Source organism: Tasmannia lanceolata, unplaced genomic scaffold (assembly GCF_043159265.1).
Source record: "Tasmannia lanceolata isolate RefF3 unplaced genomic scaffold, GAP_Taslan_0.1 ptg000020l, whole genome shotgun sequence".
In the NCBI taxonomy this organism is placed as follows: Eukaryota; Viridiplantae; Streptophyta; class Magnoliopsida; order Canellales; family Winteraceae; genus Tasmannia; species Tasmannia lanceolata.
Genome location: NW_027518697.1, coordinates 33,362,503 through 33,381,878, shown reverse-complemented (window position 1 = coordinate 33,381,878; position 19,376 = coordinate 33,362,503). Strand labels below are relative to the sequence as shown.

Sequence of the window (19,376 nt, the reverse complement as noted above, 5' to 3'; positions counted from 1 at the left end):
TCCCATCATGTATATACATATGAGAAGATAGATATGACTCATATACCTCGTCGAGATGACATGATACTTCTAGTAGTTAACTGTTTATATGTACTCCGTATGATTGAGGCTCTCTTATACGATTCCATAATTTGCCATCTTTAGCATATTCCTTAACGTTCTCACATGTTTTTTTTATATTCTTTTATCCTTAGCAATAAATCTTATAAATCTTATTGCTTTTCCTTATCTCTTGTGAATGCCATGAGAAACACTTTTATAATACAGATTTTCATTCCTGTCACTTTTATTATTCAAGCCAGTCACATGAGCTTGTTGTTTGACTTAGATTATTTTTCAGGCTTTGTAGGTGAGGAAAAATTCAGGAGCTGTTGCCGATGAACAGGGTTAGGTGATACTTAGGATGGGAGAGAGTACTCAATGACTTTCTTTTCGATGTGACTTATTATCATGTTTGATGAAAGTTTAGTCGTCGTTTCCCTTTTCGGGGTAGCGATTCGAATTTTGGGATTTAAAAAAAAAATTAGCCCCAAATCCGGGTCGTTACAGTTGGTATCAAAGCTGTATCTCCTCTAGTACGGTGTGTTGGTTCCATCTCGGAAGCGGAGAGAAAAAGTTCTTGGGCTATTTGTGTAGCTCCCCACCTTCCGTACGGGTTTTGCTTATATCTTAGGAAAGGGGTTAGATAGATGAAATATAGATAGTAGAACCATTTTTTACCTTTTTCTGAGAGTATGGAGAGAGGAATTTCGGGGACGAAATTCGTTTAAGGGGGGTAGAATGTAATACCCTGTAAAATAATAATAATAAATAAGTTATTATTTATAAAAACTATTCATCAATTACCATTCATTTACTATTTATTTTACTATTCATCCGTGGGTTTACTATCTACCCGTGAGACCCACAAAGAGGGACCCACTATCACCAGTGGGACCCACAAAGCAGGACCCACTACCATCCGTGGGGCCCACAATATGGGGTCCACACCAAAGGTGGGGACCACCGCTTGTGGGGCTTACCTATAGAATCTAATAATTGCAACAAATTTATTGAACTATTATTGAATCATAATGCAATAGGATAAGATAAGATAAGATAAGATATATATAATATAATATATAAAATAATAAAATAAAATAAAATAAAGAAAAGAAGGGTTAAAAAAAATCAAATTGTGGGTTTTATAAACCCACCATGGTAGGTTTTTCCAAACCCTTTCCTCTTATCTCCATCTCTCAACACTCAACTCAACTCAACCTTTCTATCCATCTCCATCTCTCAACAGTATGAAAAAAAGAGAGAAAGGGAAGAGAGAGAGAGAAAGAGAGGGGAGAGAGAGAGAGAGAGGAAAAGGAAGAAATCAAAGGGGGAGAGAAGGCGTCTTCATTCATTGTTTTCGTCGAGAGGTTAGTACTAATTTTTATAATGGCATAAACTCTTTTCTTATTTCCATTTTTGATAACTGCACTAATTCGGTTTATCTTTTTACGCTTTTTTTTAAACAAAGTGTTGAATTCAGTTTTATAACCACACTAGATTAAGTTGTCTTTTCTGATTTTAAGACAAACTGTTGAAATTTAAATAAAATTCTATTTTTGATAACCACACTAACTTGGTTTGTCTTATTATGATTTTTAGAACAAAGTGTTGATTTTAGTTTTATAACCACACTAGATTAAGTTTATCTTTTCTGATTTTAAGACAAATTGCTGAAATTTAGATAAAATTCCATTTTTGATAACTGCACTAACTCGGTTTGTCTTATTCTGATTTTTGGAACAAACTACTGATTTTAGTTATAATCACACTAAATTAAGTTTGTCTTTTCTAATTTTAAGACAAATTACGTGTGGCCATTTACCAACGGGTACTTGAGGATTGCCATCGTGTATGTACTTAGAGGAGATATATATGACTCATATACCTCGTCGAGATGACATGATACTTCTCGTAGTTAACTGTCTATATGTACTTCGTATGATTGAGGCTCTCACATGTTTTTTTTTATATTCTTTATCCTTAGCAATAAATCTTATAATTCTTATTGCTTTTCCTTATCCCTTGTGAATGCCATGAGAAACACTTTTATAAAACCAATTTTCATTCTTGTCACTTTTATTATTCAAGCCAGTCACATGAGCTTGCTGTTTGACTTAGATTATTTTTCAGGCTTCGTAGGTGAGGAAAAATTCAGGAGCCCTGGCCAATGAACAGGGTTAGGTGATACTTAGGATGGGAGATAGTACTTACATAATTTCTTTTCGATGCAACTTATTATCATGTTCGATGGAAGTTTAGTCATTGTTTCCCTTTTTGGGGTAGCGATTCGGATTTTGGGATTTAAAAAAAAAATTATGTCAAAAAAATTAGCCCCAAATCCGGGTCGTTACAGTATACCTTTTTAGTGACATTGGAATTAGCGACATTCATTGCAAACGTCGGTGAATATAACACCGACGTTTTTCCTTATGTACAGCGACGTTCGAGAACACCGGTGAAGGTCGACTTTCTTGTAGTGTTGTGGGTTACCTTAAGACCTAGTACTACCCTCAGGTGATCCCAAATCAGAACCACTGTTAGGTAGACCAAAGCCATAGAGGAGGCCTACAGACCAATATGAATTCTCAGGTCTAAGGACATATAAAGGGTCCTATCTGGGTAGAATGGCCTTATCTTTATTTCATGTCCACGGGCTATGCTAGTATGATCACATTAAGTGCATGAATCATTCGCAGTACCCATTCTGCCTACTTAGGGTCTACTACCTTAGTGACCGATATAGGCCACCCTAGTTCGTGTATAGAGGCAAGGTCAAATATTGGTTGTGTGTAAGAAGAGATGTCCAGTCTCAACCCCAACCATAAACCTTTTAGTTCTGTAAAGAACCGGAATATCCATACGATCTGTGAATCCATAGGCCTGACCATTCGTATGATGTTGCCTAAAAGGATAAACATGTGTCTAACATAATGAAGCACGCAACACTATCCTCTAATACACCCATTAATTGTCATGAAATACATTAACTATTAGGGCAGTGATAAATCGACTCCCTAAATGGATGAATCGACTCCCCATGTGTCTATCTCTCTCCTCTTTCTCTCTCTAACCTAGAGGAGAGAAACCTAGAGGAGAGAGAAAGACACATGGGAGTCGATTTATCAATTTGGGGAGTCGATTTATCACTCCCCTAACTATTATTGTGAACTATAAAATGACTGGCTTTTGGGGCATATAGTCTTTCAGTTCAAAGATTTAGACAATTCAATTATTGGGCCCTGTTGACCGTTCATGTTGGAGAGAGAGAGAGAGTACTGGTTGTATCAGTTGTGACTTGTGACACAACCGGTAAAAGGGGCGCCGCGCGGGGGGGGGGGGGGGGGGGGGGGGTGGTGAACTTATCACCGCCCTGTTGCTTATAATTAAGGGTGTCAATTTTGGCTCGGGCTCGGAGGCTCGCTCGAGCTCGGCTCGAATCCTTAACGATCCGAGCCGAGCCTAATTTAGGCCAGGCTCGGCTCTGCTCGGCTCGTAAAGGCTCGTTAAGAATTTAATATATTTAAATATATATATTATATATTAATTTATACATTAAAAGGGTTGTCCAGGGAGTGAAAGGGGGGGGCAAAATATGTCAGTTCATTTTTGGAACCCCATTTGTTACTAGGACCACCCCCCATAGTGTAAAAAAAGTAGTCAAATTACACTAGTAGGGCTGTCCAGGGAAGATGAGGGGTGTGAACATAATATAACCCGAGCTCGGTAAGGCTCGCGAGCTTGGCCGAGCCTGACCGAGCCGAGCCGAGCCCGAGCCCGGTTTGAGCCCGAGCTTAGTTTGAGCCCGAACCGAGCCGAGCCTGGCCAAGCTCGGCTCGGCTCGGCTCGTTTACACCCCTACTTATAAATGTTACTTTCCTTATAGCTAATAAATATATTACACAAAAAATTCTTTATAGCTTAATACATCAAACCTAGCTCTATATTTTCGCAGTGAAAATCTAGTCACAAAGGTCCTGTTTGGATTGCGGGAAATTTCTGGAAAAATTTTTGGAAAAGAAAAACTATTCCAGAATTTCCTTCTTTTAAATTGATTTCATATGAAAAAAAAAGTAACTGGAACCACCCCAGTTCAAAATTTATTTACAATGACCTTTAATTTACAGGATAATATGATATCACTTAAAATTATCACTTCCCTCTAAACTGTTGAAATAACAAAAATTCCTAAGAAATATTCTCGGCAAGAAATGTTTTTCTTGCAATTCAAACAGGGCCATACGGCTGTGTTTGGCAACTAAGAATCATTTTTCATGGAATATTAGCTCACATCATCTCCTCAATTATGCCGTCTGAATTCTCTCCCGCTGCCACTCTCCTTGCCACAGTCCCACCAGTTGATAACCAATATTCTATGGAAACAATTTTCTTTGTTCCCAAACGTAGCCTATGTTATCCATTTCCTTTGTAAGGATGAAGAATTCAGTATTTATCACACTCACCAACTTTCCGTGTATACCTTGTAAATAGTTGGTGTATGGATAAACCAACTAATCAGTATATACACCACATTAAGTACATATAAAACCATCACTTGGTCTATATTCCCTCCAAGCATTGTCAAGATGACTAATCCAGTATATATAACATATACCAACCATGCAGTACATGCACCTTTTCATAACACAGGTAATAAGTGAACCATCTCAATTAGGTCCTTGCGCAGGTGTTGAGCTCGTCACCACTGTCAAATGGTTGCGAATAATGTAAACACAGAACTTTGGGGTGCACCATTATATGTCGTTCTTCTTGGATTGTAGGAATTTTCTGAAAAAGTTTGGAAAATAATTTTTTTCTAAAATTTCAGCTTTTCCATTATTTGGTTACACAGGAGAAAAAAGTAATTTGAACCATAATTCAATTTTTATTTTCATGCACCTTCACTTTATAATGATATCCTAAAATATATCATCTCTCTAAATTCTGGAAAAAAATATTCCTAGGAGAAAATTTTCCTCAGGGTTTGTCCCAGTGAGGTAAAATTTCCAAAAAACATTAGTTTACTCCCTGTGCAAAACTTAAGGGTGTTCCAATAATGAAAATATAAGCAACTTTCCTCGTAAGTTTACGTGCTGCCATCTATTTGTCTTAAAAGAAGCGAAATGGCATACACCGAAGGAGGTAGGAATTAGAATTACCCCAACTGGAAGTAGAACCAGTGTTTCCTGACCAAAATTTAAGTCGTGGAAAATGACTAAATTGCCCCTATGACATAAAAATTGATCAAAATACCATAGAGTAAAATGAATTGAATACCCCGGTCATGGAAAATAACTAAAATACCCCCATTGCGTAAAAACTGATCAAAATACAGAGTATTGGGTAAAATGACCAGAATACCCCTATATCATGGAAATTAACCCAAATACAGGGTAAACATGAATGATCAAGATACCCTCGAGTCATGGAAAATGACAACAATAACCATATAACATAAAAATGATAAAAATACGTCGTATCAGTAAAAATGACCAGAATACCGTCATGGAAACAGACCAAAACACCCCTATATGGGTGACAATGACCAAAATGCCCCAAGTCATAGAAAATGACTAAAATACCCTTTATGATAAAAATGATCAAAATATCCCCATATGGGGTAAACATGAATAGAATATTCCGAGTCATGGAAAATTACTAAAATACCCTCATGACAAAAAATGATCAAAATATGTTGTATTAGGTAAAAATGACCAGAATACTCTTGCATCATTGAAAATGATTAAAATATCCTTATATTGGGTGAAATGACCAAATACCCTAAGTCATGGAACATGATTAAAATAGTCATATGACATTTACCCCCGACAATATGTGGTCCTGAAACACTTGAAATAAAATATACTTTGTAAAATGGAACAAATGAAAATTTAATCAAGGGTAAACTAATACATGGTAAGTAGATTACACCAAAATGGTTTACCCTGAAATGGAATACTCCCTCGTATTTACCCTCACTGGAACATACCCTCAAAAATTGTTTTCCTACAATCCAAACAGGGCCTAAATATTTCCAACTTTTGGAAATCATAGCAAGAATGACGCTGGCCTTGCAAAATATTCATCTAAGAAAATTTCAGAAGCTCCATCCTGTAAGATATCTAAATTTAATCATTTGAATGTTAATTTCCACGAAATATTAAAGTGCACTCAGGTTCCCATGATGACATGATTTACAGACCTTGCCTCAGTTACCTTTTAACAGGCAGTTTCCCAATGGGGAAGGGAAATGATGTAAGTTTTCCGGGGAACCTTAAAAATGGACTATTGCTATAATGTAACCATATCAGAACTGAATTTTCCTTTTGTACACAAAATATATGAAAAGAATGATAAATTTTTTTTTTCAGAAGAATGAAAAGAATGATGATTTGGTCTCACTTCTTTTGGAAGGTCACCATACAGAAGAACGCTATGACACGGAAGACTATACCGTAGGTGATGAGAACGAATAAACAAAGACCCCAGTCATGTAGATCATAACCACTGCTCAGAAGCGAGCCACAGCGAGTAACCAGCCACACGCCAGAATACCTGTAGCAGAAGAAATGTAAGAAACATGGAAAAAGATTAGTTATGGATTAAGTAACAAATATATTTCACAAAATATCCACTTTTCTGACACTACCCAAATACAAGAATTTCCAGGCTCTGTTTCTTTCCACGTAAAATGGTGTAAAACAAATTTTATGCTCATTTTTAAGGGGAAAATGGGTGTAATATTTGTTTTACACAGTTTTAATTTTTAAGTGGAATGTTTTAAGCCCATTTTACGCCGAAAGAAACGGAGCAAAGGAGTTTTAGAGATGAGCGTGTTAAGATAAAATATTTCATTCAAAGTAGGTAATATTTATGTACACAAATATTGCAATTCCGGGGTACATAAAAGCAAAATCTAAATTCTTTTAAATGTTCATTAGTGTAACTGGTTTCACTTTGCGGTTGTTTCTGCTCCTATGGATTTAAATGTTTTGCATCTCAGATTCTTTGGATTCCTATGGTGCAGTTCTCTTGAAATTTTGAGACCAATGTGCAAAGATTCTTCCAAACATTTTATTGTCAGCATCTGTGCTTGAACAAGTCTCCTTTTCTGTGATCCCTAAAGAAATTGGGAGCAAAATCAAAGTCGTTGTTCAATTTGTGACAACAAGGAACATTTCTATGCTAGTCAGTATGCACATTTTTATAGACAACACTCAAAATTTTTTTATGTTTTCCTATTGCGTCTAAGTATTGTATTAATAAGTAGTGCTTTGCGAAATTTGTGACCTCTAATCTTATAGAGATCTCTACTTCGCTAATATAAAATCTTTGTATTGTTTCCCAGTCACTGATTCTGTAAAATTCTCAACATTCCTTTATGGAAAACCAAATGAACATCCCAATATGTAATGAAGGAGAATGTTCCTTTACTGGAAACATGGTCTGATGTTCCGTACATTGAAAACAAACTATGCTTTCCTACAATGACCAAATCTTCGAACAGGGCACAACCATAACCCTTCAAACCAGTTAATGGAATGGAATAGTCTTTGCAAAAGTACGTCAACCATGCTAAATATGTAAAATGGTAATATCCTCATCCTTTTTTTTTAAATGGCAAAATATCTTCAACCTTTTAAACAACCTATAAGATCTCTTACCAATATTTATGGACACGTCCATTAGGTTAGATCATCGGTTCCATGCCCGTGTTGAAAAGGGAGGCATGGAAAAACACTTCTTATTATATGCACACTTTTTCTTGCTTCTATTCAAAACAAACACTTCTTATTATATGAACACTTTTTCTTGCTTGTATTAAAAAACAACATATAATATTAAATACTGGAGGCTGGAGGCTGGAGCCATTATATTGGACATTAGAAATTAACACAATTCCAGATTTATTACTATATTTTTACAATTGTTTAAGCAATATAGTAATTTAAAGACCATCTTATAATTATAGACTTGTGCATTCAATCGATTATGATGCATCATTCCAGACATTTCTAATATGTAATCTTTGTAAGTAGAGGGCTGCTAGCAAAACAGGATTTTGTTTGGAAATTAGAGATGAAATCCCCTGTAGTGACACATGCGAGAAAGACAAGGAAGTGAGGTCGTATCCCCAAGAAATGCATAAAAAGCTGTGGAATTGACCAACGTTTCCAAATCGCCAGTCAATTCCACTTCCGTCTTTATTTTCCAAACGAAATCCCACTTTGGAAATTTTTTCCTTGTAAGTATATTCCAGTCTTTGTGCGCGTGTGTGCGTGCTTGCGTGTGTGTATGTCTGTGTGTGTGTAAGTCAAGATGGGACAAACCTTTCAGCATTAGCAATAACAAATGCTTCCAAGGCCCACTTTGGATAGCATAAGGTGGCTAGGATCTTCACAACTCCACCTCTTTCCTGCTGAGTCGCTATGAGAGTCAAAACAACAGGAAGTAGTACAGACCACTGCAGGAATCAAAGTAGCCTAAAGTTAGAAGGAAAACAAAGAGAACAATTATAATTGATATTGAGTTGAAATTAGAACATGCTATACGGACCAGTTGGGCGGGACCGGGTTCCAGAAAGATGGCAAATGCGTAGGCAATACCCGTCACACAATATACAAGGCAGACCAATATAATGTAATTAGCTGAAAATGAGGACCTAGGATTGTTGAAAAAATAGAACATGGAAAGATAAACCAGAGGCTTGATAACTGTGCTGAAATGGTCGATTGTATCTTTTGAGAGAAAATAAGCCAGCCCACTCATGCCGGAAGCACTTTCTCTCCAGTAGTGCAGCTTGTCAAGTGAAAATGATCTCAAAGCTGCTATCTTACATAAGAGAGCTGCATTAACATTTCAACTAAATGAGAAAATGAATTTAGACACACACACACAAACACACACACACACATATATATATATATATATATATATATATATATATATATATATATATATATATATATATATATATATATATATATAGAGAGAGAGAGAGAGAGAGAGAGAGAGAGAGAGAGAGAGAGAGAGAGAGGAAAACGTTGGTGCGCTTAAGCTCACCATTTTTTTGGTGAGCTTAAGTGGTTATAACGCCTCCCATTGGTTTCTGTATGTGGGACCCAAACCTTTAAACGAATGGGAGGCGTTATAACCACTTAAGCGCACCAAAAAAATGGTGCGCTCAATACTTTTCTCATATATATATATATGTGTGTGTGTGTGTGTGCGTGTGTGTGTGTGTGTATATATATGCAAGACCTTTTAGCTCAGGGATATAATCATGCTCTTTATCTGTTGACTCTATGTAATGTTTGTAGGGACTTCTGGTCCCCACTGTAATTTTCATAGATTCAATAAAACTGTCATCTTTCAATATATATATATATATATATATATATATATATATATACACAGAGAGAGAGAGAGAGAGAAAACTGTTGGTGCGCTTAAGCTCACCATTTTTTTGGTGCTCTTAAGTTGTTATAGCGCCTCCCATTCGTTTAAATGTTTGGGTCCCGCTGGTTCCCCCTTAAGCGAACCAAAAATAATGGTGCGCTTAAGCTCACCAACAGTTTCTCATATATATATATATGGGAAAGGTGTGCGTACTCGGTCGAGTAGATAAGCTTATCTACTCGGTCGGGTTAAAAACAGTGGAGGCCCACATTTTTTGGGTGATCCAAACCATTCATTTGAAAGGCCCTTACCTAGATAGGGTGTCCACAAAAAATCAGCCCCATAGGATCATCCTAACGCATCCAACAGTGGAGGGAAAAATGGGGAAAAATGGACAACCATAGCTTGTCCACAAATCTGCCCATTTTTCCCTCCACTGTTGGATGGGTTAGGATGATCCTATGGGGTTGATTTTTTGTGGACACCCTATCTAGGTAAGGGCCTTTCAAATGAATGGTTTGGATCACCCAAAAAATGTGGGCCCCCACTGTTTTTAACCCGACCGAGTAGATAAGCTTATCTACTCGACCGAGTACGCACACCTTTCCCTATATATATATATATATATATATATATATATATATATATATATATATATATATATATATATATCAGAGGGAGACCTCATCTGAGCTAGCAAGTATAATTAGGGTAGGTACCGATGTTTTTTTAGGTATTGATTCTATAGGAGTTAACATAGATAGGGTGTTTCTAAGAAATCATCTCCATAGGATCATGCTAACACCTGATTTGTGGAGGTTTAAAATGGACGGCTATAAAATGGGTCCATTTTGTGCCAACATAGATCGAATGGTTGGGATGATTCTATGGAGATGATTTCTTAGGAACAACCAATGTTAGGTTTTATGGAATGAATGGTTTGGATGAGGATATGCTATTTGTAGTGGCTAGCTCAGATAAGCTTATCAGGGCCCATCAAATCGCGCAAACAATGTGGGACCCCGTTGTATTTTTGGCCGATCGAGTAGATAAGTTATCTACTCGATCGAGTAGAAACATTTTTATATATGGGAAAAACGTGGGGGGCCATAAATTGAAAGAGGGACACCTTGCCGTGTGGGTCTCCTTCAAAAATGTGGAGGCCCAAAAATGTAATCTTCCCATATATACTCCCCCTCTAAGGTAATCAATTTAACTCTATAGTTGCAGTATCAAACTACCTATATCAAATATATCATACCCAAATTCAATTCTCGTTCACTCCATCTTTTGATTCTTTGGAGTTTTCTTGATCTAAGGGGGTGATTTGATCTTGTCATTCTTTGGGTTTGTCTTGATCTAATAGGATGATTTGATAGTGAAATTCTTTGGGATTTTCTTGCTAAAGAGGTAAAACTTTGTGAATTTGATGTATTTTCATATTTTCTTGATCAGTTCTTTTGCTAAATTTATTGACGAGTGATTCATATTTTTGAGGATTCTTTGTTGATGGTTGAAGTTTTTTGGTTGATGATTGATTCCTTATGTTTTTTCAGTAAGGACTTCTTCGGTCTCTTAATCTTTTTGAAGGGTTTTAAAACTATTTTACCATCTTTTGAAGGGACATAAGTTTCTTCTTCATCTGACACTTCAAAATCAGACAAGTCAGTTTGATTGTCGCTTTCTTGGAGATCTTGATATTCATTATCTTGATCTTCAAAATCAACATATTGATCCTGGAAATCTATCTCATAATCTTCGTTTTCCGTTATGTTGAGAGTATGTTTATGATGTGGATTAGTTTACTACTCAGAAGATACCACGGGATACAAGATATAGTATTTCTTAAATTGTTCATAGAAGATACCATGAGAGAGCAGCCACATAGGCTCACTTTTCAACAGATTTTGTCTTATTTATTTAATTCATCTGAGGTGGCTTCTCTCTCACGCAACAAACGGCCCGCGAAATTCCTTCTCCTATGGTCCCTAGTAAATCCATAATGTGTATATATATATATATATATATATATATATATATATATATATATAGAGAGAGAGAGAGAGAGAGAGAGAGAGAGAGAGAGAGAAGGGTTCCTGCGCTCGAACGCAAATAGCTTATCTGCACTCGAGCGCTGGAAACAGGGGTGGGGCCACATTGGGGGGGGTCATCCTAAGCATTCATTTGACAGGCCCCATCATGGATTGGGGGTGTACCAAAAATCAGCTCCATTGGACCCTCTTAGGGTGTCCATTTGTGTCGACAAATCTACCCATTTTTCACCCCACAAATGGACACCCTATGGTGATCCAATGGAGCTGATTTTTGGTGGACACCTATCCATGAAAGGGTCCATCAAATGAATGCTTTGAATCTCCCCCCCCCCCTCCCCCTCAATGTGGCCCACCCCTGTTTCTGTGCTCGAGTGCAGGAACCCTTTACTCATATATGGGGAAACGGTTCGTGAGCTAGAGCTCATATAAGCTTATATGAGCTAGAGTGCTCAAACACATGGGTCCCACATTTTTTGGGGTGATGCGAACCATTCATTTGGAAGGCCCCATCATAGATAGGGTGTGTACCAAAAATCAGGTCCATTGGATCATCCTAGCCCAAGTGGAGGGCAAAAATGGGCAGATTTGTCGACAAACAGTGTCTGTCCATTTTTCCCTCCACTTTTTGATGGGTTAGGATGATCCTATGGATCTGATTTTTGGTACACACCCTATCTATATAAAGGCCTTCCAAATGAATGCTTTGGATCACCCTAAAAAATGTGGGACCCATGTGTTTGTGGAACTCTAGCTCATATAAGCTTCGTGACCTCAAGCTCACGAACCCTTTTCCCTATATATATATATATATATATATATATATATGAGAAAATTGTTGGTGCGCTGACAGCGTACCAAAAAATGGTGCGCTTAAGTGTTTAAAACATTTCCTATTGGTTCCTGTAAGTGGGACCCGAACATTTAGCGCAATAGGAAATGTTTTAAACACTTAAGCGCACCAACACTTTTCTCTCTCTCTCTCTCTCTCTCTATATATATATATATATATATATAATTTTTTTTTTTTTTTGAGACGGTAAAATGAGAATATATTAAAAGGCAAACCGAGATGGTTCAAAACAAATTACAAAAGGAGAAAGAAAAGAAAAAACAAAATCAAGGTGGGAGATAATCAAACGGCTCCAGACTAGACCTAAAAACACCACCCCTTGCTAGGGAGTCGGCATCTGAATTAGCAGATCTCCTCACATGCTTAAACAATATAGACGAGTCAAGAACTATATCATCAATTTCCTCAAAGAAAGATAGAAACTGCCACGGAGGAGAAGCCGCACCCATAAGCCAGAGAACAACATTAGTGGAGTCCCCTTCTACTATCACCTTATCTAACACAAAATTATCCAAAAACTTGATCCCACAATGAACTGCTCTCACTTCCGCTTCATTAGAGTCCGCCACTCCAATGGGGCTCGAGAAGGCCCAGAGAACATCCCTCTTGGAATCTCTACATAAACCCCCAATCCCTGCATCACCAGGATTGCCAAGAGATGATCCATCGAAATTCATCTTTAACATCCCATCTGGAGGAGGGAGCCAGGATTGATTAATTTTGACTTTGGTAACCCCCTCCTTGCAAATAATCTGCCAACCTTCCCATAGATCATACGCTGAGACGAAATGAAACAGAGGAAGGCTTCCAGCCCAAGGAATGACCGCTGCAATGATCTTGATAAATATCCAGTAAGACGATTTTGCCACACCGTCAAATACTCGGGAATTTCTTTCCTTCCAAATGAACCACCATGAAGCCAACATACACATCTTCCACAGCGTCTTACCCTTTCTTTTCCAGGGGCACCATTCCCAACTTTTAATAAAATCTGATATGGTGTTAGGGAGAGCCCATGATACCCCAAAGCGAGATAGAATAAAGCCCCATAAATCTCTGGCAAACTTACAGTGAATGAATAGATGATCAATGGATTCGCCATCCGATAAACATAAAGGGCAATGGTTTACCAAAATCATCCCTCTCTTCCTCAAAAATTCAATTGTCTGGATGCGACCACAACATACTGCCCACGCAAAAAAGAAAACCCTCGGCGGGCAAGAAAACTTCCAGATCGAAGCAGAAAGAGGCTCAACTTCGCTACACACCAAATGTTGATAAAAAGATTTAACAGAGAAAAATCCGGATGAACACTAAAACCACACACGGGAATCAACCCCCCTTCTCTTAATATAACACCCTTCAATCAAAGACATCAACTCTAAAACTGAATTCAACTCTCTATCAAAAAGTCTCTTCTGAACTTCGGCTTCCAAACCACCATCGAGTTAACCCGCTCAAAACAATCCGCCACCCATGCCACCTTTTGAGAAGACACCAAAAACAGATCAGGGAATAATACCCTAAGAGGAACTGCCGAGCACCACGGATCTGACCAGAAACAGATTCTATCCCCAACATAAACCTTAAAGCGAATACCTTTGCTAAAAAAAACCTCAACCTTCAAAATATCCCGCCAAACAGTTAGAGCTTTGAACTTAAAATTATCCGCAGTACACCAATTCCCCTCACTCAACCCATATTTGCTCCCTATCACTTTAACCCATAAGGCAGAGGGTTCCGACCCAAACCGCCACAGCCACTTTCCCAACAGAGCCGTGTTAAAACCTTTAATTCTCCTTATTCCCTAACCTCCATTTTTCAATGGGAGGCACACAGAACTCCATTTAACCAAGGGAATTCCACCAGAGGAATGAGAACCTCCCCACAAAAATCTCCTCTGAATTTGTTCAATTCTAAGCACTACACTCACAGGGCATTTGAATAAGGAAAGAAAATTAATCGGAATGTTTGATAAAACTGCTTTGATGAGAACCAACCGATCTTTAGATACCAAATTACGTTTCCAGGAATCTAAACGCCTCTCAACTCTGTGGATGATTGAATTCCAAAAGTGTTTATTCGGTCTTCCTACCCCCAAAGGAAGACCAAGATAAGAAGCAGGCAAAGAATTCAATGTACACCCCAGAATCCTAGCAAAAACAGAAGCTTCATAAGAAGGAACATTTATAACATATAACCCTGACTTCGAAAAATTAGATCTTTGACCAGAAACCATCTCGTAACACCTTAAGACAACTTTAGATTCAATCTCTGGGAAAACACAGGGGCACAAAATAGCAAAGTATCATCTGCGAATTGAAGGAGCGAAACCTCCACTTTATTACTCCCAATTAAGAAACCTTCAAAAGGACCCAACTCACTTCTTTTTCTCATAAGCCGGCTAAGAGACTCCGCAACAATCACAAGGAGAAAGGGGGATAGAGGATCCCCTTGCCTCAACCCCCTAGAAGATTTGAAAAAACCTTTGGAAGAACCATTGATGAGAACTGAGAACCAAGCTGAAGATACACAGGTCCTACTCCAACCTCTCCACCGAGAACCAAAACCCATTTTTCCAAGACTATAGTCCAGAGAAGCCCACTCCACCCGGTCGTAAGCCTTTCCCATATCAAGTTTACACAAAACCCCTCCTTCACCGCTTCGCCTATAGGAATCAATAGCTTCATTTGCGATAAGAGAACAATCCAGAATTTGTCTTTTATTAACGAAGGCGCTTTGACTATCTGATATTATTGAAGGAAGAACTAATTTGAGACGATCCGCCAAAACTTTTTCCAAAACTTTATATAGACAACCAACTAAACTTATCAGACGAAATTCCGACACCTTTGAAGCCCCCTCTACCATTGGGATTAGGGTAATGAAGGTTGCACCAGTACCTTTATCAAGAGCCAGCCCTTCAAAAAATTCTTGGAAAAATCTCATCAGATCCGATTTAACAACTTCCCAACATACTTGGAAAAAAGCAAGACAAAATCCATCCGGACAAGGAGCTTTATCTTTAGCCAAAGAGAATAGACCTTTCAGTCATACTTGGAAAAAAGCCAGACAAAATCTCTCTCTCTCTCTCTCTCTCTCTCTCTATATATATATATATATATATATATATATATATATATATATATATATATATATATATACTAGTAAAAAACCCCGTGCGATGCACGGGCCGACAAAGAGCTGTACGGATCACTTCATAGGTTGATCCAAACCGTCCATGGATGGAACACAACATAAATAGGTTATGCCCCAAAATTCATTTCCATAGGCTGATCATAGCCCTCCAATCTATAGAGGTTTCCATAATATGTTTTTCATCTTAAATCGGATGGTTAAGACCACCCTATAGTTTTTTTTATTAAAAAAGCATAAAGGAGGGGGGTAAGATTGAAATTATGTGGCTTTAATGGGTGCCTTTGTTAAAAAGTATAAAGGAGGGGCAGGATTGAAAATATGTGGGTTGAATGGGTGCCTTTGTTAAAAAAAGTAAAAAAAAGTGATGTGTAATTCTCATAGAATTTTGAAATAATTCAAATAATTCTCTCCTTTTCTCTTATGCGATATATATATATATATATATATATGAGAAAAGTGTTCTTGAGCTCTAGCTCAGATAAGCTTATCTGAGCTAGATCTCAAAAACACATGTGGCCCCACATTTTTGGGGTGATCCAAAACATTCATTTGGAAGACCCTTCCATGGATAGGGTGTGTACCAAAAGTCAGCCCTATAGGACCATCCTAACCTTGCCATTTGTGGAGAGAAAAAAATGGGCAAAAATATGGACATACAGTGCCTAGGATGATCTTATCGTTCTGATTTTTGGTACACACCCTATCCATGGAAGGGCCTTCCAAATGAATGCTTTGGATGCCTCCCAAAATGTGGGGCCACATGTGTTTTTGAGCTAGAGCTCAGTTAAGCTTATCTGAGCTCTAGCTCATGAACACTTTCCTCTCTCTCTCTCTCTTTCACTCTCTCCGATATATATATCGGAGAGAGAGAGAGAGAGAAAGAGAGAGAGAGAGAGAGAGAAGTTCCTGTGCTCGAGTGTAGAAAACATGGTGGGCCCACATTTTTTGGGTGACCCTAAGCATTCATTTGAAAGGCCCCATCAAGGATGGGGAGTGTACCAAAAATCAACTCCAATGTGGGGTGAAAAAATGGGCAGATTTGTGGACAAAGAGTATCTGTCCATTTTCCCCATCACAAATGAACACCCTAAGATGATCCAATGGAGCTGATTTTTGGTACTCACCTTATCCATGATTGGGGCCTTTCAAATGAATGCTTATGATCACCCAAAAAATGTGGGCCCACCCTCGTTTTCTGCACTCAAGCGCAGGAACTGTTTATATACATATATATGGGGCGCGCATAGTTGTAAATTCCGTTTCGGTCGCCATTTCGTTTTGGCCACCGAAACGGAATTTCGGTGGGATTTCGGTCATTTCGGTGCATTTCGGTCGAAACTTTTCGTTCACACAAAAAATATATTGAAAAATATGAGAAAAATCCAAAAAAATAAAAAATCAATAGAAAAAGATGAAAAACTAATAAATAGTCCAAAATATATGTCCCAAAAGGCATATTCATTACTTAAACACATAAAGTCTTGCACAAGTCCAACTGATAGTTTGATACATAGAAAAACATTAAAAAAAAAGATACATGAAAGTGAAACATAGACAATAGCTAGTAGCAACAACTCTCAGTCATCATAACCCGGATGGTCATACTCAATGTCTTCTTCGTCGTCGTCGTCGTCGTCGTCGCCGCCGCCGTCATCACCACCTGGACCACCAGTAGGGACATCTTCTTCAAGAGGCATGAGAAAGTCGTCGTCGTCGTCCCCGGCCCCAACCACAGCAGTAGGTGCTTCAAGATTTTCCCACCCAATGTCTTCCGGCGTGAATATGACATCTTCTTCTGCAACCCAATCCATCATGACATCCAGATGGTCTATGCTCAAAGGGTCACTAGTGGTAGATGATTTCCTCAACAAGTCCCTGAAAAGGAAAACATTAAGTTTAATGTTAAAGGTTAAACTTAAAAGCTTAAAGTGATGAGGTGAGAGTTGAAAACATTATATTACGTTGTATACCTTTCTCGAAACTTAAGATTGTAATGGACAAACACCAAGTCATCTAATCTCTGGTGCTCCAACCTATTTCTCTTTGCAGAGTGAATGTGTTCGAAGGTGCTCCAATTCCTTTCACACCCAGTCGCACTGCAGGTCTGACTAAGGATTCTGATCGCAAAGGTCTGTAATTCTTCCACGTTACCTCCGAATTGATTCCACCATGCAACTGTAAAGTAACAAATAGTAAAGCATTATTTGTTGAGAAACTGAAAGTTAAAATGAATTATACTTAATTAAACAAAAAACTCAAATATACCTGGTCCCAACTTCGTTCGGTTGCGGATTGCAAGCTTCATTCCAAACATACCCTTAACCTCTCGATAATCCTCAATCTGATTGGTGATGAGGTCTTGTGTACCTTCATCAGGTACCAGTCGAGTGATGCATGCCAACAAGCCTCTGGTTACTTCACTGTGCCTAGAGAAGGTAGGAGTGAAAAAGAGAGCAGGGTTAAGAAAATATCCTGCTGCATGGAGGGGACTGTAGAGTTGCCTATCCCATCTTTGGTCGATGATCCTCCAGATGGGATTGTAATCTGATTTTCTCTTCAACCTCTCCTTGATGTTCTCTTTGGCCTTATCCATGGCCTCATATAGGTAACCCATCGCCGGTTTGTCCTGCCGATCTACCAAGCGCAGCACTCTCACTAAAGGCTCGCTGATGTTTAGAATGTACTTGCATTGGTCCCAAAAAGATTTATCCAACACAGTACTAACTACCCCTTCACTCAATGGGTGTTGGACAAACCTACTAGTACTATACTCATCATACACGAACATCTGCTGAAGTGCTTTCCAATTCAACACCAGACTTTGTATGCTAATGAAATTTGTAGCAAATCTGGTTGCAGCAGGGCGGCACAACTCCTTCCCACCTGTGAACTTCTTCCTCATCAAATTTAAGAGGCTTCCATGGTTGTAGATGAACTTTGTAATCGTTCGAGCCCTCTCAATTGTGGTTGCTATGTGAGGAAATACAGTCGGTTTGCACAGATGCTCCAAGATGAGATCTAAGCAATGAGCTGCGCACGGAGTCCAGAAGAATGTACCAAACGCGGCTTCTAGTCTTTTCCCAGCAGCTTTGTAACTTGGCTTATTGTCAGTTACAAATTGCACCACATATTCCGGATTCACCTCTCCGACAATCTTTGCAAAGATATTGTATAATTCATCTGCATTCTTCACTATGCCAGATGCATCAACGGATTTGAGGAATATGACTCCTTTAGGGCAGTACACCAAGAAGTTGATTAGGGAACGTTGTTTGGTGTCTGTCCATCCATCTGCCATAATGCTACAGCCAGTGTATCTCCATGACATCTTAATCTCCTCCAAGTAGTTGTTTCCCTCATCCACTGTATTCTTCAAAATGGGACCCCTTAAAGCATGATAAGTAGGTGCCTTATAACCCGAACCCACGGCATTCACAGCGTCAAACATAGGTTGCCAGAAAGGTGAATTGGCAACGTTGAAAGGGAGATTGGCATCGTAGCAAAGCATGCCAACCGCCATGTCTGCTCTATCCATTGTTTCTTTAGTAGCCAAAGCACTTTTAATGCTTGGCTGGGCTCCAGGGGTTGTTCGTGGTGCAAAGAAATTCCTGATCCCTCCTGTGATTCCCTTCTTCTTCCTTTTTGTACCACTCGGTTCTACAAGAACATCCTTACCTCTTCGTTGAGGGACTTGAGGCAATTGTGTGCCAATGTCTTCTTCATCCTGCTCTTCTTCTTCGTCTAGTGTGCCATAAAAACCTCCAACCTCTGCTCTGGATATGCTCATCATAGCCCTTTCTTTTCTCTTTGCATCTAAAAGTTGCTTCATTCGATATTTTACATCTTCAGTCACTTTTTTGCATGATGCTACTTCA

At 38.5% G+C, this 19,376-nt stretch overlaps 1 protein-coding gene across 1 annotated transcript in view; it reads right to left on the bottom strand.

Moving 5' to 3' along the window:
* Positions 1 to 6,437: 6,437 nt before the first annotated feature.
* The window catches only part of LOC143853976 (ABC transporter G family member 28-like), a 100,682-nt gene continuing 87,743 nt past the window's right edge, over positions 6,438 to 19,376 (bottom strand). Inside the window, exons 12-14 of the mRNA XM_077363671.1 lie at positions 8,596 to 8,885; positions 8,370 to 8,503; positions 6,438 to 6,594 (exon numbers count right to left, since the gene is read on the bottom strand). Of these exons, the coding sequence (XP_077219786.1) occupies positions 6,438 to 6,594; positions 8,370 to 8,503; positions 8,596 to 8,885 (581 nt within the window). The remainder of the gene's footprint in view (positions 6,595 to 8,369; positions 8,504 to 8,595; positions 8,886 to 19,376) is intronic.